Below are 21,594 nucleotides of genomic sequence, written 5' to 3' on the forward strand. Positions count from 1 at the left end.
ATGTGCTGTGCACGGCTAAACCGCTCTCAGAAAGGCATTTCCGTCGACGCGCGATGAGGAGCAGACGAGGCTGAGGTTGTTTTTACACAGGGAAACGACGAAAGTACGTGTTTTGTCTAATCTACAATATGTATTTTTATAACATATTGATTTATAGCGATATTTAAATGCTCTGCGCGCTGAACCGAGCCGAAACTTTTCTCAAAGGCGACATCTTTGGCTCAATACGGAGCTGACGACGACGAGGATTGCTTGTAACATTAACAGGGAAAACTCCGAAAGTAAGTGTTTTTAACCAAATTTAAAACATGTATTTCATGGCATTATATTGTTTTATAACGATATTTATATGATGTGCGCGCCTAAACCTTTCTCACAGACTAGGCCCGTTACATCTTTGACTCGTGACGCAGTGCAGACACGGAGTTTGCATTTAACAGTGAAAACACAAAGTAAGTGTTTTAACTCATTTACAATACGTATTTCATAATGATATTTTTATGACAATATTTGTGATGTGCAAATATCATAATGTATTTATCCTCAAACTATCTTTTACTCTCGTTTGCCAGCACACCTATCTTAACTGAAAACAGAACCTCAACACCACAAACTTCGGACCAACAACGCACGGGAAATTGCCACTTTATTTCCTTATTTAGAGGTTCACGTTTTTTTAAATGGGTAAGTAATTCTTTCAGATTCAATATTTATGCAAAATGTATTTGTCAGATTAAATTTAGGTTGATGTTTGGATAAGCTTTCACGTTTAAATGTATTGATTTAGCTATTTGTGTTTGCTAGGAGCATTTCTATGATGCACCTACCAGGCTTGGTGTATACTAGAACCTAGTGAAGGTAAGATTTAACACAACATATGAGAGAATCATGTGCATAAAGGTAAAAAAATAATCATTGTTTTGTTGCCATTTGGTATAACTAGATTTTTTTGTGTTTCATGACACTCATTTTGAATTTGTCAAATTACTTTACAAAAGTAAAGGCCATTGCACACTGAGTCCGAAATTTTCGTATATGTGTTTTTTCGTCAAAGAAAAATTGTCAAAGCACCATTCAAACTGCTTGTTACGGATGCGAAAAACGCAGAAAATCAAACCCGTTTAGATTTTTTTTAATGACGGATGAAAGTTTCGGAGGCAGTGTGCAAGCGTGATTGACATAACGTGAGGTCGTATTTATTTTTTAACTTGTGGAAATTTTGGATTTCTTAATTCTTTTTTTCTTTTCTTTTGACTTAAAACGAATTTTCAAACCAATTGTTTTCATGATTTGACAGGTAGATGTTTTCTTGCTTTTTAATTTTAGACTCAACTGATTGGGAAATCCCTGCCCATCACCTGCCCCCAACATCACAAAGCCACCAGAAGGGAACAAAGATTCTTCCGGCAGCTGACCATTTAGTGAGATTTCGTAATGTGCGTGTCTTAATTTATTCCTAAAGGGTTAGTTCACCCAAAAATGGAAATTATGTCATTAATTACCCTCATCTCGTTCCAAACATGTAAGACTTTCTTTCATCTTCACAATACAAATGAAGATATTTTTAATGAAATCTGAAAGCTTCCTGTCCCTCCATTGACAGTCCACGCAACTACCACTTTCAAGCCCCAGAAAGGTATAAAGGTATATCATTAAAGTACTCCATGCGACTCCAGTGGTTTAATATCAATTTGACTATGCAAGTGCTGTGTTTGCAGCAATAAAACATTTACCACTTAATTTATAAAATAGTAATTTCCAACATGCGTTCATGAGAACATTACAACTCGTGCATGTTGTTGACGTGAGAGCAGATGTTAAGCGTGCATTGAAGATTAATAATTTGTAAATAAAGTTGAGTTTTTTTGTTTGTTTTTCGTGCAAACAAAGCACTCTTGTTGCTTCGTAATAAAACAAATTGAGGTTAAACTTGAGTCACATGGATTACTTATGATTTATTTTATACCTTTCTGTGGCTTTGGAATTTATAGTTGAAAAGGCTGTTGATGAAGGGACAGAAATCTCTTAGATTTTATAAAAAATATCTTCATTAATTGTTCCGAAGATGAGCAAAACTCTTACTGGTTTGGAACAACATGAGGGTGAATAATTTGACAGAATTTACTTTTTTTTGTTGTTGAATTAAGTCTTTTATTTACTTGGAAAAAAGTAAATTCAAGTCTTAATCTAACCAAAATAGTTTCTTGTTTGAGTCACAAAAGTCTAAGATGATTTAACTTTTTCCACCATAAACTTGTATTTATAAAACACAAAGTATTAATTGTAATTGGTCTGGTTTTGTGTTGTGTAGGGAACCAGCACTCCAGGATATTTTGATAAAGTTGGATCTGCACGGCCTTTCCTGCTCTGTGAAACAACTATATATGCACTGAACTTTACTGTTAGCAACTGGACACAACTGATCCACTCATATCCTGCAACTGTTGTTCATCCGCTGAATGTTGTGTTGACTCAAGTACTGCTGTACTGTTGCAAAGTCGAAGGTACTCAACTTCACAGGACTTGCATTCACTGACATGTACAGGACTTGAAATATTACAGAGATACAGACAATTTGATGAGCAGCTTTCACATAATTATGATGACAGAAATGCCTTTATTGTGCCTTCATCATTTATTTTAAAAGTTAACCTATGATGTAAAGGGGCTTGTTCGTTAATAAAAAAAACTAGTTTGTTAAAACAACTGTTTGCATTTTGCCTTTTTTTAACCTTACAATGAAATGAATTTTACTATGTTCCCAGACTAAGGTTACAATTTAACTTTCTGGATTGTTTTGATGTGCATTCAATGTTAGGTTAAATTATTTGCTTTTATACTCAATTTGAGTCCCATTTAACACTCCTGAAATGTATATATGACTCCCTCCATTTTGGAGTTAAAATAACACTTTTGAAAGTGTGAAATATATACATTACTCACGGAATACATTTGAACACTAAGTGTTCAAATGTACTCCATGAGTGATGTATATATTTCACACTTTCAAAAGTGTTATTTTTAAACACTGTAAGTGTTCAAATGTACTCCACGAGTAATGTATATATTTCACACTTTCAAAAGTGTTATTTTAACTCCAAAATGGAGGGAGTCATATATACATTTCAGGAGTGTTAAATGGGACTCAAATTGAGTTAAATGTACACTGGCGTTTTTGCTGTGATAAACAAGTCCTACATGACATTTAATGACTAGATGAATATTTATTAACTGTCTTCACAGACTTGGACTCAACACACTTTGGAAGTGGTATTAAAATAGTATTAAATAAAGAAATATTGGTAACACTTTAAAGCCTTTATGTATTATGCATTATAAAGATATTCATAATGTACGTAATGCATTATATCTTTCCATGAATAATTGTAACCAAATTTAAAATGCATTATAATATTTGCAGAATCCTTGAACTGGTTGTTTGTCATGTGTTTTAATGCATCATACTTTCTAAAAGTGTAACAGTGAATAGATAAGATGAGAGCAAACAATGCATTATTAATGCATTATAAATACTTTTATAATGTATTATATATAAAGGCTTTAAGTAAAGTGTTACTGAAATATCATATTAAATTTGTATAGAGTTTTTACAGTTTATTTTTCGTTCTTGTGGATCTTAGAAGTTTAAAAATGAACTGTGTTATGAAGGATAAGAAGTATTTTTTCTCACTGAATGCAGATCATGATGTTTGCAGAGATCTCATCTTCATCTTCAGTGATCTGCCCGTTCCTCATCATCATCATCAGGGTTCACTGGTGCACTAGTGAAGCCTGGATCTGGTGTTCATGAGCAGTTCAGATCCTCACAGACGCCCTGTGGAGAAGATAAGTGCTTAATGCTGTTTATATGACTATGCGGGGTTTTAAAAATGATTTAAGACAAACCATGTGTAAATCCATCAGTCGACAGCATTAGTGAGTATTTCCCCTTTAAATCTGCAGTGTAGCGAACACAGACTGCACCGGAGATTGACATTAGCAACACATTATTAGCGGTTTGATAAATGCTAATCATATTTACAGTCGTGTGTCCGACCGGGCAATGCATGAAACGCATTACCATTCTGATACATCGACTTAATTCGCTCTTTCTCTTCTTCTGAATCAGTTTCTGGTTAAAAGATGGCTGAATTAAACCAGTATTTCCACTTGCCGTCGTGTAGCGTTTACCACAGTAAAGTTGAGCGAGTGGATCAGGTCATCCGCGCGGCTGTGAGTGAGTGGAGGCGGAGACTCATTTGCATATTCATGAATCCGCGTATACTAAATGAAGCAAGTAGAGATACATTCAAGCTTTATGAGGGCATGCTAACTATTTTTAAAGGGAAAACATTTATAAAGATGAGTTTTAATGGATAAAATGATTGACTGCTGCACTGTAAAAAAAAATTACATCCCCAAGTCAAAATTTTCTAGTGAGCTGGTCACATCTAAATTTTTCAATTAGTCTGACATATTATTTCTCATTGAGCCAATGTTAACAGACTATTGCAACAATTAATTCAATTCATTTTACAGAATCACTTTCACTCGGGCCAATTTAAAAATTTTGATGTGTCCAGTCACTAGAATATTTTGACTTGGAGAGGTTACATTTTTTTTACAGTGAGGAGGACTTTAATATAAAAACAACATTACTTATAATGCTACGCCAGAACATTTCTGACCATTACAACATTTATTGCTACAGTAAAATATATATATATAAAAAAAAGAGCAACAACACCACACAATGAATCTCTTTTCACACGCATTTTTAATCAACATCACTTTGTAACGTTGATTTCATGACATTGCTGATTTTGTTGTTGTTGAAATATCATTATTGTGAAAATATTGATCATAATAATAATATTTTTTATGTTAATATTTTATAATTAAACAAAAATAATTATTCTGTTTAGTTTTATACTACATGCGTATTGCATTTATCACCAAGTTTAAGGGCTTTAGTGTAAAAACACAATTCATTTCAAACAGTAATTTTAAATGAAACAGAGGCAATGCCTTCCAAACATCTGATGCCTGTGAAATATATCATTTATTAAATAATTCAGTTGCACCACATTGCATTTTGTTATGAAATGGCCAATTAGTCTTGAACAATTACAGTTACATAACTCCTTTCATTTTTCAAATGTTAGGAATGTCTGAGCGTGTGTTTCTGCACACCAGCGTACAGACGTTTAATGTCCATGTTTAATTACATTTGGATTAATTTAATGACCACACAGCCGAGCCGGTGGAGTTAGTTTTCAGGACAGCTTTTTGGTTCAGGTTCCAGCATTACATTAAACATGTCATCTGGTTACATCATCAGGTAAGTTTGTAATAGGATTTTATTTTGTTTTAAAATAGTTGTAATACAGTTACTTTTTTTTATTGATTACATGATTATATCTCATGGCAGTACATTATTCATAATCCATTGGTTCTCCCTACTGCAACTTTTTTATCTTTTAAATTTTCCTTTCTAAAAAAGCTGCTTATATCTGTTCAGAAGCACTTCCAGGTTTGTGAAATCACACACACACACACACACACACACCCACGCACGCATCCACGCACGCACACACTCCTGATGAACACGAGTCATTATTGGAGATTATCACTCAGTGAGTCATCTATGCATTACTGTCTTTGGAAGGCTCTTGTTTTAAACACGTTAAAATGTACAAATTCAAGTCATTTTATATTTACATGCAATGCTGAATATTTACTTTGAAGTACCTTCTAAGATTTTAAGTTGATAAGTTAGGTCGATGTTAAAAATTAAGTCAATAATATAAATAATTTCATGGTCTCGTTATGTCAGTTAATGGTCACATGACATAAAATAGATCAAATATTTATTTTCTTTTTGGTAAGTGTTTTTTTTATTTCGATTGTTTTTATTTTTAAATTGTTTATTTAAAATAGCTTTTCATTAAACTCATTAAACTGGGAAACCATGACATTATGTAATATTTCATGCACTTCATGTTGTTTATACCATTATCCTATTCAAATCAAATGTGATAAATGAGTTAGGTCAAGAATAATCTAAAAGATAATAATAACCGTAAATGTGTAATGTGTGCGTTACTGACTGCAGTGTGTGTGATCACTGAAGCAGTCGTGTGATTTGCTCTGAAATCTTAGACTGGTCCCAGTTCCTGCTGGGATTGGGAGGAAGCGTGTTCCCTGAGCGCCGGATAACAAAGACACATCTTGTGTTCACCACGCTCTCCAAACCACAACACTTACTCATTCATGATGTGTTTCTTACACTTGTGTTCATCGTGATGCATGTCGTGGAACAGCTTTTCTTATAGAGATACAGCTTTTCTCTGTGACTAAACGCTGAGAGCTTCACGTCGTGGTTGTTAAATTAACTTTATTCAGATATCAAAGATTCAGGACCTCAGCTTTGCAGCTCAGTGTTAGTTGTGCTGGGATTTAAATGCATTAAAGGGATGGTTCACTTTGAGATGAAATGTTGGTGTGTGTTAGCTTACCTGAAGTGCATCAAGATGTCGGTGTCTTTGTCTCCGCAGTAGTTTCAGTTTTGATATTTTTAGGTCAAACCGTTCTTGTCTGTCAGTCATATAATGCAGGTCTATAGGCACTGTCTCCAAAAGCATGCAGAGAAAAGTCCAAATTGCACATTGATGGCCTAAGACACGAAACAAGCGGTTTGTGTGATAAAACCAACAGTATTTATATCGTTTTTTTACACAACCACGTCCATCTGATCTGTTTACTTAGTTTGCGCAAGCGCCGTAAAGCGCCGGAATGCTCCGGAAGTGTTCTCCCGGATGAGTTTGCGCGAGCTTACGTAAATGTATTTTTTACATCGGTTTAAACATCCCGGATAAGCGCAAACTAGCACCATTTCTATTAGCCGTCCTACAATCTCTGTTCTGTGCATCGGTTCTGGTGTAAACAATGAGTGACGTACACGCGTGAGAGATCACTTCCGGCGCTTTACGGCGCTTGCGTAGACTACGTAAACAGATCAGATGGACTTTACGATGGGGAATTGTGTAATGTGGACTTTTCTCTGCATGCTTTTGGAGACAGTGCCTATAGACCTGCATTATATGACTGACAGACAAGAACGGTTTGACCTAAACATATCAACATTGAAACTACTGCGGAGACAAAGACACCGACATCTTGATGCACTTCAGGTAAGATAAAACACACCAACATTTCATTTCAAAGTGAACCATCCCTTTAAGTGTAGTCATCATTCAAAAACAATAATCATATTTTAACTAGGCTACGTGATGCCAGTTTTAATCAGACACATTTTGGGTTAAATTCACTGGCTTTTGTCACTTTTGTGTGTGTGTGTGTGTGTGTGTGTGTGTTTCCAGTTTATGATGCGCTCTATAAACCTATTGATTCTGCAGATGCTTTTATAACCAGCCACTAACAAATGAGGAACATCACAAGTGATATCACACTGCAAAAAAAAAAAAAAAAACGCTACATATTTTCCAGTTAATGCACACTAAATTACAAATTGACACAAAATTACAAATGCACACAAAATAGACAAACACAAATGATTGAAACTTCATAAAACTCATGTTAAACCATCAGAGCGCACCAAAATGTTTTTACAACTATTCAAACAGATTATCATAATGAACAATATGCCTGTAAATTCCCAGCATGCATTGCAGCGTGAATAAATTCTGACTTTGTTTAAACTTTTTGTTGTTCTGCTTTAAGGACTTTTAGTTTGTATTTTCTTGTGTCCCTTTTGTTCCCAAATGTAAGTTCCTGCTTTTTTCCCGTTTCCTTGGTTACTGATTTTGCCCTTGTTTGTTGCCATGGCTACTGATTGCTTTGTGTACCTGTTTCTTGTTCAGTTTGTTTTCTCCTGTGTATTTTAGCTGTACTGTACTGTTTTTACTCTAGTGAAGTGCTGGATCGCTGTCTAAACTGCTGTGATCGAGATCCTCCTCCGCTGCCGGAACCATGACAGCTGTTTGGTCATTATTGTAGTTATTTGTTGATTTATATCTGTTGATTGTCATTGTTAATGAGGTTTGTGCGTTGAGAGTTGAGGTCTGTGTACAAAACTGTTAACAGTATTTTCCTCTGCTTTATATGTTAATGTCTCCGTCAGAAAACATATCACAGTTCAGACTTAAAGGGTTTGTTCACCCAAACAATTAAAATTAATTGAGTAAATCGGGTCATAGTTCATAGGTCACTCTTCCGCTGGAACTAGACTCGCATATGGCAGTTACCGTAAACTATGATTATAGTTTATAAACTGGACAACATATATACTTTTTGTATCATTATAAAGCTGGGAAGAGCCAGGATATTGTTTAATATAACTCTGATTATGTTTAATCGGCTGACAGAAGAAGCTCATACACCTATGATGACTTGAGGGTGAGTAAATTATGGGATAGTTTAAATTTTTGGGCGAACTATCCCTTTAAGAGTCATAAAACAATATGCATGCTAGAAAATTTGTGTACGTTTTCTTGCAATAATGGCGGCAGTAATTCATCAAAAGAGGAAGTTGTAAGAACCAAGGCAGTCACTGGCATCTCGTTCCAAATTATATTTTATTTTTATTTATTGCAGACGTGTTAAAAAGTGCAAATAAAAGTTTCAGAGCTCCAAATAAATACCAGCTTATTAATTTCTCAACATCTCATTTTCAAGAGGGTCCAAATACACATAAACAATACAACAGAGAAAAAAAAATGCTCAAAACAATTGAGTTACTAGGCAGCTTACACCTTTACCCCAAACCATAGACACATCATAGCTCAGACATGTTATGGCTATCTCAATAAGTACATCACATTTACCGCATTACACAATTGATACATGAGAAATTCAATGTAAAGAGGTGTCACATGAAGACCAGAGATCGAATCCACAGGAGGTAAGTCAATAAAACAAAGACAATTACAAGCAATACTATTCAGTCCAACATCAGTAACATTCACACACACTGTTAAGATATTGAAATATAGATAACCTAAATCTGCGAAAAGATGAAATGGATCTAAAAGAAAGAGGGAGATTATTCCAATCCCTACAGCTTTATAATGAAAAGCTTTACGTCCAGCGGCTGAAAAGATTCCTGGTACAGTAATTATTGCATATCTCTAAAATATCGCATATCTCTAAGTGGGTAAATACGAGGAACCAAGAGTTCTCTCAGATATGGAGGACAGTCAAAGTAAGCACATTTGAAAATAAAAAGGAACCAATGGGAGTCTCTTCTTGAATTAAAGGTGCACTAGGTAACTTTTTCAACTTAATAAACCCGTTTAGAAATCATTTGGATGGTTAAATAATCTGTTCTAGTGAGAATGGTTACTTTCCCCGCTCCCCCCAGTGTTCCCAGGCGGAAAACCAACCTTGCAACATTGGGACTAACGTCCCGGTAAATTGAAAATAGGAAGTCTCGTGAGAAGCGAGAACGAGCGAGAAACACGAACTGCTTTACGGAATACAAAATGTACATGTCAATGTTAAATGATACTGTGTATGATGTATTACCCACCTCGGTAGACATGCTCCACACGATAAAGTTGGTGTGTCTGGGACTCATTTGTTCACCACACCGGCTCCGACCGTAACAAAAGCACATGAGCAGCGGTAGAAAGGGGGAGGAGGGCGCCGGCGCGCCGCAAGTGACTTTACGACAGTGATGTGAAAAATATACGCACCGCAGCTGTAGGGGGAGCTCACTGAGAACATCAGCAAAGCGGTGGCTAGAGTTACCGAGTGCCGCTTTAAGCTGAAGCCAATTTAGTGCCAAAAGCCAATTTTAGCCAATGAATAAAACCCTATAGCAGTGCGCTGATATTTAAACTCATCAGTCAAGCACTCATTCCTCCAGTGAAATAACGCCTCATTGAGGACTTTTCCTAAAATCGAGGATAACGTTCCCGCTCTTCCTCAGGTTGCGCTCGCTAGAAACAACAAAACACACATAATACAAAAGAACTGTATGAAGCCGCGGTGATGAACACGGTAAACTGCACCCGCACTTTGATTTCGCCAAACCGTGGGATTTTAATATTTATGATTAGCGTTCACTAGACTTTTTTCATCAGTTTTTCTTTGTATTTCTGAGTGTCTGAGCACATTATTGGTGGTGTTCAGCTGACCCCCTGTTTGCTGCATCGGACGCCTTTATTGCTGATGTGTTTTCCCCATTCTTCACTGGTCTTAGACCTGAATAAACACCATTGCATTTTCAAATACATCGCTTTAGGCATTTCTTTAGCATTTTATGATTGTTAAAGTGGTCTACTGGCACCGCCTGGGCAAACGACTTGACAATATCAGTGTTAACATCTTTAACCCTGTATCACCTGTTCCAACAGTTCAGGGCATTCGTGACAAAAAAATGTCCATCACAGTTTCTCTCTTTCCCTGCACTTTGACCTTTTAAATCACCCTAAAGCATCTTTACTCTTTACCACACACACACACACATGCATACACACACACACACACACACACGCACACGCACACGCACGCACACACACACACACACACGCAATAATGCACACGCACGCACAAACACACACACTCACAGACACACACACACACACACCTTGACTAGTTTGTTAATGTGTGTTTAGGGTTTGCTGCTAAGTAGGGATAATCCATAGCTATGCATCAAATTATTTTAATGTTTGACGTGTCGTGGAGGCAAATAATTAACCACCCGATGCGAGTGCCTTCAAATAGTTTAATGCACAGCTAGCCATGGATTATCAAGCTTATACCATGGCCATTTGTCAGCATTGACAAGTTAAAGCTGTTATTGATGTTTGCAGCGCAATATTTGCCCAGAAGTGTAACTAAGAGTTATGGTTGAGCTCGGTAAAGCCGCAGTTTTCTCCTAATCTCTAACGGTTTATCCTCTTTAAAATACAGCATTCTGTGCAGAAATCAAACGGGTCTGATACGTTTTCTGGTCTGGACCGGAGCTGCGGCGGGTCACTAACGTGAAACCAGACTTCATCTGCCCCAATGAAAATCATATTTACACTGTCTGAATCACTATGGGCCATATCATGTAGAAAATAATAAATTTGTGAACAAGTGACCAATTTCAGCTGCAGCTTCAGCGTTTATTTATAATGTAGAGGGCGGAGCTTCAGATTCTAGAGAGCATTTGATTGGACAGAAAATCTGATGAGAAGCTGAAGTGCGGAGTGATCAAATTCATTCATCCTTGTCAGAAGTGAGAGAAGTTTTGAACACTTATATCTGTTAATTCTGTCATTTATTTAGCACTTGCTTATAAATAACAGTTAGCTAGCTTACACTATTAATACTAAAAGTAAAAAAAAAAAAAACTTAATACATTTTGATTTCATGGGGACTTTATTATTATACCATGGTAAATTCTTGGTGTTTGTGTTAGTTGGCTCTGTGAGGGTGAAATGTCCCCAAACTGTGCATAATGAAACGTAAAATCAACGAAAGAGCTTAAAACACATGCTTATGATACCAAGTTTGATCAATATTTCCACTGTTATTGAATCATATTAATTTTATGACCACTGAAATCTCCAACAAATCAATGTACAATCCACATGAACCAACTATCTTTTTACATGTATTCGTTATTATTTACAAGTAGCTTTTACATTTATTAATTAATCTTTAATAATCGATATGATAGGCTACATTAAAACTCACTGCTACTTTACAGCTATTTTAAGCACACGACTCGATCATATTAGCCCATAAAGATTTCTTTCTGAAAGGATTATTTTTCTTGGCGTCTTCTCCCGGCAGGGCTCTTAAAGAATGGGTGCGAGAGGAGAGAGGAGAGAGAAGGGCAACACTTCTCCAATTTCACCTTCATGGGGGGTAAAGGGGTGGATTTTTATTTCCGAAAATACGGCTCTCCATTCAAAGCTGTACGGACTCAAACCCGCGGCCCCTGATCAGTCCGCCGGAGAATCTGCAGAGTTTGCGCTTCATCGACTTCAAATCTGGACTAAATGCATCATTCCAGTCACTAGAAACCAGTAGATCCCAGCTCTTTCTCTCCTGCTCCTGAAACGCCGCATGTCTGCAGTTTAGACATGATCCTGTCGGCGGATTCAAGGACTTTACTGCTATCTGTGGCAACACTAGTCGCATTTTTGGCCGTTGTCAAATGCCAAGACGAGAATGACCGTGAGTTTGCCCACCATTTTCTCATTTTACTCTCAGAAAAGTGTTTTCTTAGACTTTACACGCCAGAGCTTGAGTAAATAGGCTTAATGAAAGGAAATACTGTACGCGCTGCCAGCTTTATTGAGGCAAATTTAGCCTAATAATGCGAAACAAAGAAGCTAGAACAAGTGAATATTTTCAGTTAATGAGTTTAAAAAAAAAAGAAAAAGTTTTTTCTCCTTTATTTAGGCTATTTTAGGGCATTTCTGAAGTGGAATGATTGTGACTAGTCTGTGTTTATTCTGGAGGTATTCCGGGTATTTCATCCATCAGGTCACCTGCAGGACATCTCTAAAGCCTCCACACACACACACTCATGCACAGCACTGATTTATATACTGAGCAATTGTTTTATTTGTGTATTTGTGCTGATGTCTGTGTGAAGCCCTCCTGATGGCCCTGAGGCTCAGCTGGTTGGGCCCTAAAAGAGCACATTCCTCTGCTGTCAGGGGCCACCGGGGCAAATCCAGGCATGCACCAAACGCAGATGCTCCAAATGTCTTCGAATTGTCAGAATTCAGAGCTGACGGCATTCAGAAAGCACTACTTTTATATTCCCAGGGTTTCAGAGGTGCATCAGTAGTTGGGTTCAGGAACGGTGGGCCTCAGCCAGAGTTACTGTTCCCCTTCCATACAGTTAAAGTGCTTCCATCTGTTTCCTAAATTACCCAGGGGCTACGATAGTCCAGGGAAAGAAGGAAAGACTGTCTGGTGAAAAGCTATTGGAAAAACATGAAAAGGACAGAAGCTGCTATTATAATTCAGCAAGGCACATTCCTTCGACCATATTTTCGAATTAAAGGGGAAATCAGCTCGCCAGTAAACAGATTAAAAGATATTTCAGTGAGTTTTGTTTTTATAAGGCAGTAAAAAATGACAATAAAATACAGTTAAAACACGGTTTGTACAAGGTGATTAAAGTCATTTAGCCCGCACTTGAAGTCACTGTAAAAAAAGTTTCTGTCTTAAAGTTTTAAGTACAATCAACTTGGATGTTTAGGTCATTTCAACTTAAATTAGTTGAATCTTGTATAACTTCTTTTTTTTTAATTGCTTAACTAATTTTGATGAGTTAAAGCAATGTAAAATCATATGTTGTTTAATGATCATATAACTTTTTTGCAGTTGGAAACCAGCCATATTTATGAAAAATTACTTGAAAAGTGCTTGAATTAATGAAAGACAAAAGGCCTATATGTTAAATTAGTCTTTAATTTTATTGATAAAACAATATTTTCTCTAGAAATGAACTCTGCAGCCTGTCTTATATGGATATAGAGCCATTTTGCATAGCTATGAGCTTGATATTGCTCATATAAATATCCAAGTATACAGCTTTCATTCTTCAGCTCGATCATATATTCTTGGGAGAAAAATCAGTTTGAATAAGGAAAGCGATATCTTTGTCATATAGCATCCTTTCAATAGTGGCATGCGCTGCACTTTATTTGCACCGCTTTTTTTTATTAGTTTATTTTATTTATCTATTTATTAAAATTGTATAGATAATACATATATTGTTTGAAAAGTGAGATTTCTGACTATAGTCCTTGAAAACCAAAGAAGTAGAGCTTGAAAAGTCCTTGAATGTCCTGGAATTTCATTTTATCTGTACGAACCCTGTTGAAAAGAAGCAATTATGTAGAGGAAAGAGAGAGAGAGAGAGAGAGGGGAGAGGGAGAGAGAGAGAGAGAGAGAGAGAGAGAGAGAGAGAGAGAGAGAGAGAGAGAGAGAGAGAGAGAGAGAGAGAGAGACAGAGAGAGAGTAATCTGAGCAAAAGCTAACAATTGGGTTATTGTCGCAGAGGCATACGAGTGTTTCCTCATAGTGAGCAGGTCATGGTTCGGCTCGTCTGGGTCCATTTGTTAAACCATCAGTCATGGCATCATTTTACAGATTTCAGAGGTGTTCACTTCAGACTGCAGGCCTGTGGGTGTCCTGACGTCATGACGGTGACCCCGTGACCTACACAAAGGTTTGAAAGAGAGAAAAGGAAAGACAACAAGCCCTCCCCTCACCTGTGTGTCCAATACAGTCTTCCTCCATTTTACACTTCAAATAAGAAAAAGGTGGCACTAGAAAGAGAATGGAAGGCCTGAAGCGCGTGTGTGTGTGTGTGTGTGTGTGTGTGTGAGAGTGTGTGAGTGTGTGTGTGTGTGTGTGTGTGTGTGTGTGTGAGTGAAAGCTGTCTGTTCTTCACTCTCTCTCTGGCATGTTTGAACTGGCAGCGTACAGAGTCTGCTGTTTAGATTAGGCAAAAGCTTGTGAATTGCTCAGTCTTTACTTTTCAGAAAGGCGTCATTCATCGCCATATGGGGTCTGTTGGAATTTACAGAAAATAAACAGCCGGTAAGGGAAACAAACAGGGCTTGTTTGATTACCCGCGCTCTCTCTCCATTGCCACATTTCCCCTGCAAATTCATGAGCTTGAGAGATTGACCTGCTACTGAAAGACTGTGAGTTTGAGTGTACAAAGTGCGGTGTCAGATATAAAACCAACAGACTGCCTTTCATTTAATCTTTTAGTCGGTAGGTTTCATGTGGTATTCATCAGTGATCTGGACAGGTCACAGCGGAGGGCAGAAGTCGTCAGGACGGTTTGAACTAGATTAGATTTTTAATTAGCTGGTTTTATTGATATCAGTTTTGTGCTGCCATCTTGTGGTTTGCATTCGAATGTGTTTGGCGATGACAGCAAAGATGGATTATGCATTAATCCGGTGGTTCATGTGCACAGAAAACCTCCAATTTAATGCTTTCTACGAGGGGTGGGCGATATCACCAACATCTTTTATGGTGTGTAAATATGAGTATTTCTTTCAAATGTATAAAAAACTGCATATATTCACTGTGCAAATTAAATATACATTTATTATTTTCAAAGTGAGAGAAAAGTGATTCAGTCGAGCATTGTTTGATTGACAATAATAACACAGGCGGCAGCAGGAATATTAGGCTGCTGTCACGTTAAAGGGATAGTTCGATCAAAAATGATATTAAACCCATGATTTACTCACCCTCAAGCCGTTCGAGATGCATATGTTATTCATTTTTCAGACAAACACATTTTCAGTTATTTTAGAACATGTCTTGTGGTTATAATGTGGTTAAAATATACATATTTAAAACTTTATAAATTAAGTTATTTTCATTTATAGTGTTTTAAATATGTATATTTTTACGACAAAAGCGCACGGATTACCCTCAGAAGGCCTTGTTTATCCCCCTGGAGCCGGATGATTACTGTTGTGAAGGATGCATGCACATTTTTGGGACTTGAAGGAGTTGGTCCCCATAACTTGACATTATAACCACTGAAAGATCCAAGACATTTTCTAAAATAACTGAAAATATGTTCATCTCAAAAATTATTGATATGCATCTCGAACGGCTTGAGGGTGAGTACATCATGCGTTTAATATAATTTTTGGCCGAACTATCCCTTTAAGACCTGACGCACGGATCCAATACACGTGCGTTTTCTTTTTCCTCTGTTTATGTTTACTTAAGATATAAATGACTATGTTTAAGAGGATCTTTGGAAATATGGGTATTTTGACACATAAGCAGGGCCTAAAACTAACCTTTTGCCACATCAACAAATGACCGAGGACTTTAGAAAATTTACTGGCCATAAATATATTTTACCAGCCATGAAACATACATTAATCCTTACTAATGACACAAAAGTAATTCAGTCTAGAGCAGTGAGTGATTTTCTTCGTCTTTTGTTGTTTAATTAACATTAAAACATAGTCAGTTATGTTTAAAGTGAACTTAACAGTTGAGAAAGAAAACGCATGTGTATCCGTACATTTGCTCTTAAAGTGACAGAATCCTAATGTTCCTGCGGCTGTCACTTTAAGAGCTAATACTGTTACACATGTGTTTCTTTCTCAGCTGTTTACGTTCACTTAAAGGGTTAGTTCACCCAAAAATGAAAATAATGTCATTAATGACTCATCCTCATGTCGTTCTAAGCCCGTAAGACCTCCGTTCATCTTCGGAACACAGTTTAAGATATTTTAGATTTAGTCCGAGAGATTTCTGTCCCTCCATTGAAGCTGTATATACAGTATACTGTCCATGTCCATAAAGGTAATAAAAAAATCATCAAAGTAGTCCATGTGACATCAGTGGGTTAGTTGGAAGTTTTTGAAGCATCGAAAATACTTTTTGGTCCAAAAATAACACAAAATAAGACTTTATTCAGCATTGTATTCTCTCCCGGGTCTGTTGTGAATCTGCGTTCACGACTCCGCAGTGACGCTGCTGACGGAAGACGCTGATGACGTGTTATCTGGTGCGCCCGAGCTTCGTTTACAGTCTGAGGGAGACGCACGCTATATTCAAGCTATTCTACATTGTTTGCGTGGATATCATTTTTTTAATGGTGCGTAAATGTGCATGTCGCGGATGAGACACTTTTACAGCGTGCGTTTCCCTCAGTCTATAAATGAAGCTCGGGCGCACCAGATAACACGTCATCAGCGTCTTACGCCATCAGCGTAACTGTGAAGGATTGACAACAGACCCGGGAGAGAATACAATGCTGAATAAAGTCTTATTTTGTGTTATTTTTGGACCAAAAAGTATTTTCGATGCTTCAAAAACGTCTAACTAACCCACTGATGTCACATGGACTACTTTGATGATCTTTTTATTACCTTTATGGACATGGACAGTATACTGTATATACAGTTTCAATGGACGGACAGAAAGCTCTCGGACTAAATCTAAAATATAACTGACTATAAGGATACTTGCCAAGACAGGCATTTTGACATAATTTGGTTTGAATATGTGTGTTCAATCACAAGTAAACGTGAAAGAGAACTCAATTCAGTATTGATGCAGATTTCACCAAACTTTCACTTTCAGAATGAGTTCTCTTTTTACGTTTCAACAGTTTAAAATCACTTGTTTTTAAAACCGCAATGCTTAAAAAATGCATGCAAATTATAAGCTTTTGTGACGGCACAGCAACGTCACGTGATAGAGACGAGTCCAAAATCTCTTCGGTTCGCGTATCTCCCCCGAAGTGATCAAATAAAATAAAATTCTGTATCAAAATTTATAGTCAATACAAGTAGTGTGTTAAGGCTTGGTTTGTAGGGAATTACAAACCTGCGCACATATATTCAAACGCACTTAACTATAGAATGAATTCTTGATGCGCACGCGAGCGCCATCAGTGTTTCTCACAGGTTCAGTTTAAAGTGTGTGTAGAGAGAACGGTGCCGTCTTAGCGGTCTCTAATTTAATAACTAATGATCGTTGCGACGGAAGTGAATCAATCAAAACTAACTTTAGCTGGAAAATATATTTATTCAAGAACCGCTATAAAGCCAAAACAATCTGTTACCTTAAATTATCCGTTTATCTCTGGAAAGCAGCTTTGAAACAGTCTACATTGTATATAAATGAAGATGACTTGACTCTTCCGGTTGCCAAATTTCTACCGTGTCTACCGGTATATCGCCCACCCCTGCTTTCTACTGTATGCATCCCACTAATATGATTGATCATGTTACACTAATCATGAAGCATCTATGGCTTGGGATTTCAAATCCAAATCATAGAGTTTTAATGTCCTTTTGACCGTATGTGCTTTAACTCCAGCGCCTGCTTCTCCTCCTCCTCCTCTTCCTCTGCTCACGCTCCTCACAGAAGATCCAGGCAGCTGCACGCAGGACGGACAGTCATATAGTGACAAGGACGTGTGGAAACCCGAGCCATGTCGCATCTGCGTCTGCGACACCGGCTCGGTCCTGTGCGACGATATCATCTGCGAGGAGCTGCGAGACTGCTCCAAACCCGAGATCCCGTTCGGGGAGTGTTGTCCAGTCTGTGCCGCTGACCAGCCCTCCTCCCCTGGTCGTAATTTATTTATTTATCACTTTTATAAATAAATTACATGTGTATTCATATTTGTTTGATAGATTTCGGTTCTTTAAAAGAAGCACCTTAAACATGTATGGATGCCTTTTTTAAAGTGAACCCAAACCAAACAATTTGAAAAAGAGAGAAGACTAACAACCGAAGACTAAAGGCTCTATCACACACACACGGTGCAGTGTCACGCGCGGCGCAAGTGTGTTTCAGCCCGACGCAGTTATCATTTTCACGTTGTTTAAATACTAAATGCATTTATTTTTCACCCATTTGTTCGCCCATGAGCTGAAAACCAGGTGTGTGTTCTGGTGCATTGTTGCGATTGTGAGGAACTGAAATAGACTGAGCCATTGACCAACAGAAACCTGATCTAAAGTCAATGGCGAAGTATTTTATTTGTTATTTAAAGGGCACATTAGTAATATGAGCTTATAGACGGGTACACAACGCGTGTATACTCTTCTTATTACACACACAGGGCAGCAGCACACAAACATTTTTAAATATGAAAAAATAATAATATTGCAAATTCCACCATGTACAGTAAATAGCGAATCCACGCGAGCGCAACTGGCTTTTAAAGGGAATGGGAGAAGAGACTCTGATTGGTTTAACGCATGTTACGTCCAAAACACACTCATTACTCATTAAGAGAATAGAGAAACTCTTTTAGACCATGCGCCGGGAGCGCCGACCATTTTTTCTAGCAAAAGTGGATTTGGACACGCACTAAGTGCTCTTGCGCCGTGTACTTTAGACCATGTGCTTAGATCGTTAAAATAGGGCCCTAAAAATGTATGGATGCCTTTTTTTAAGTCAACCCAAACCAAACAATTTGAAAATGAGAGACGGCTAACAACCGAAGACAAAGGGCTCTATCATACACACACGGTGCAATGCAGTGTCACGCGCGACGCAAATGTATTTTGCTAGTTTCAGCCCGACGCAGTTATCATTTTCAGGTTGTTTAAATAGCAAATGCATTTTCACCCATTTGTTCTCCCATCAGCTGCTGGTCTGAAAACCAGGTGTGTGTTCTGGTGCATTGTTGCGATTGTGAGGAACTGAAATAGACTGAGCCATTGACCAACAGAAACCTGCTCTAAAGTCAATGGCGCAGTATTTTATTTGTTATTTAAAGGAACCGTATGTAAGAAATGTATTTCAATTCATCATAAAATGGCCCTGATGTCAGTAGACATTAATAAATCATGTTAATTTCAAATACGTATATCACTGACGACAGTAGTCCGGCCAGGATATTGTCATTTAAAAGTGAAGTTGCAGCGCTCAACTGATGTTGATGTTGTCATGTTGTGTTTTGTCCTGATGCGCCACCCTCCACCTATCCACCAATCACGACGTCAGTAGTGTTTCGGCATCCGGGTTGCCAGATCTGCTCTAGTCTTGCCATTGGAAGCTCCTTGAAGCGGCCGACGTTCCTCTGGATCCTGCAGCCAATCTGGCAACCTCGAGTCGGGGGATACACCGCTCTACAGTCATTTGAAAATGATTGTAGTTACAGTTTTGGCCAGAATCTTACATACGGTTCCTTTAAAGGACACATTAGTAATATGAGCCTATAGACGGATACACAATGCGTGTATACTCTGCTTATTACACACACAGGGCAGCAGCACACAAACATTTTTAAATATGAAAAATTCCACCATGTACAGTAAATAGCGAATCCACGCGAGCGCAACTGGCTTTTAAAGGGAATGGGAGAAGAGACTCTGATTGGTTTAACGCACGTTACGCCCAAAACACTCTTTACTCATTAAGAGAATATAGAAACTATTTTACTGTGTGTTCACACCGGACGCGAATAGCGCGTCAAATTTGCGCCTGCCACGTCTAGTTATACGCTTGATCACTTTGTGTCCATTCGCGCGTCAATTTCGCTCTTGACGCGCGAATGGACACTACCCGATAACCGTGTAAAACATAAATTTGAAGCGGAATTTACGCGCGTCAGAGGCGAAAGTTTCAAAAGTTTCGAAACCCGTTGGCGGCCATCTTTTTACAAGATGTCTAATGTTGATAGATCATTTAAATAGTTGTAAACTAGCAGCACGGCAGCTTGCTAGCGAGTTAGTAGGTCAATAACGTGACACAAAAGTGAAATTTATATATCTTACAACTTACCAGGTTATCTCCTCACTTATCTTCTTCCAAGCGAGGTCCTTTTGGTTCCTGTCTCTATAAAAGTTTGAACTTGAGTCCTATAATTCCGGGTGATCACACACAGCTAAAATTAGTTTCTCCTCCATTTTGAATGAGTGACTTCGAGCAGGAGTTTGTTATGCTATGTCACTTTATGCCACGTGAAGCAAACAGGCTCCTGATTGGTTAACGCGGTGCGAATTGACGCGGGCGGCAGACGCAAATTCGCATCAAACGCGTGAATGCACAAAAAGCACCACATAAATCATTTGCGCGTAACGCGCTTAACGCGCCATACACTCGATTAGTGTACTAGTGTACTTTAGACCGGCCATTCCCAAACTGTGGTCCGCGGACTAGTGGTCCGTGAGGGTACTGCAGGTGGTCTGTGGAAAGGCAAAATAAAATATAAAATAATCATTTTTTACCTTAATTTTACCAGGAAATAAACAAGCCTGTTGTACTGATGTGATGACCAGTTATAGTTTTAACGTTAGTGCTAGTAAGCCTATTATAGGTGCGGATTAATTCAGGTAGGACTATGTGTAGACATATTTTATTATGTGTATTATGAGGTGGTCCGCGAAAATTCTTGATTACTAATAGTGGTCCACACACACACACACAGAGTTTGAAAACCCCTGCTTTAGACCATGTGCTTAGATCATTAAAATAGGGCCCTAAAAATGTATGGAAGCCTTTTTTAAAGTCAACCCAAACCAAACAATTTGAAGACGAGAGACGGCTAACATCTGAAGACACAGTGCTGGCTCCGTCTGGAATGGATATCAGTGGCGGCGGGAGTGATGGACACATATGGGAATGATTTAGAGGGAAGCTCACTTGAACAGAGACGGTATAGAGTTTCATCTCTGACTCGATGCTTCGAGAGCTTTCTCCTGCTCACCTTTACAAAAGTGTCACAAAGAAAGAGAACAACAAAGCTTTGGTTAGTCTCGTCGTCATCAGACGTCCGCATGTAGACCTGTCCTGCATCTGAGCGTAGACTGTTTGTGGGAAAGATCTGCGGTCTGCACACTGAGTAAGAGCACCAGCTCCCGCCGCCGACATCTGCTTCAGATCTGAGCTCTCGGCGCTTCAGTGTTTGCTAGCGTGTCCCGCGCTCACATGTGAACCGCACACCGGTCTCGGCTGGCACGTCGGTGGCAGGTTGTAACTCGCCCTCAGTTCACATATGGGCAAACTGTGAACGTCTTCGTATTATCTCTCGAATTAGATTTCTGATGTATTAGTTTGTTCAGCTTTATAACGGCTGGACGCAGACAAGTAGACACGACA

General features: G+C 38.2%; 2 protein-coding genes and 1 long non-coding RNA gene across 3 annotated transcripts in view; all 3 read left to right on the forward strand.

Moving 5' to 3' along the window:
• Positions 1–2,698, forward strand: part of LOC306990895 — a 2,855-nt gene extending 157 nt beyond the window's left edge. Inside the window, exons 1-6 of the long non-coding RNA XR_013795962.1 lie at positions 1–281; positions 380–452; positions 573–684; positions 805–858; positions 1,327–1,436; positions 2,312–2,698. The exon at positions 1–281 is cut by the window's left edge and continues 157 nt beyond it. This is a non-coding gene — a long non-coding RNA (uncharacterized lncRNA). The remainder of the gene's footprint in view (positions 282–379; positions 453–572; positions 685–804; positions 859–1,326; positions 1,437–2,311) is intronic.
• LOC306990463 (uncharacterized protein) overlaps positions 1–21,594 on the forward strand; it is a gene marked incomplete at its 3' end in the record, with an annotated part of 318,552 nt that overhangs the window by 91,927 nt on the left and 205,031 nt on the right. The gene's annotated exons all lie outside the window — the stretch shown is intronic.
• col2a1b (collagen, type II, alpha 1b) overlaps positions 11,964–21,594 on the forward strand; it is a 78,336-nt gene continuing 68,705 nt past the window's right edge. The window contains exons 1-2 of the mRNA XM_079597549.1: positions 11,964–12,195; positions 17,905–18,111. Of these exons, the coding sequence (XP_079453675.1) occupies positions 12,102–12,195; positions 17,905–18,111 (301 nt within the window). The 5' untranslated portion in view covers positions 11,964–12,101. The remainder of the gene's footprint in view (positions 12,196–17,904; positions 18,112–21,594) is intronic.

Source organism: Phoxinus phoxinus (assembly GCF_949152265.1).
Source record: "Phoxinus phoxinus genome assembly, chromosome: 22".
Classification (NCBI taxonomy): Eukaryota; Metazoa; Chordata; class Actinopteri; order Cypriniformes; family Leuciscidae; genus Phoxinus; species Phoxinus phoxinus.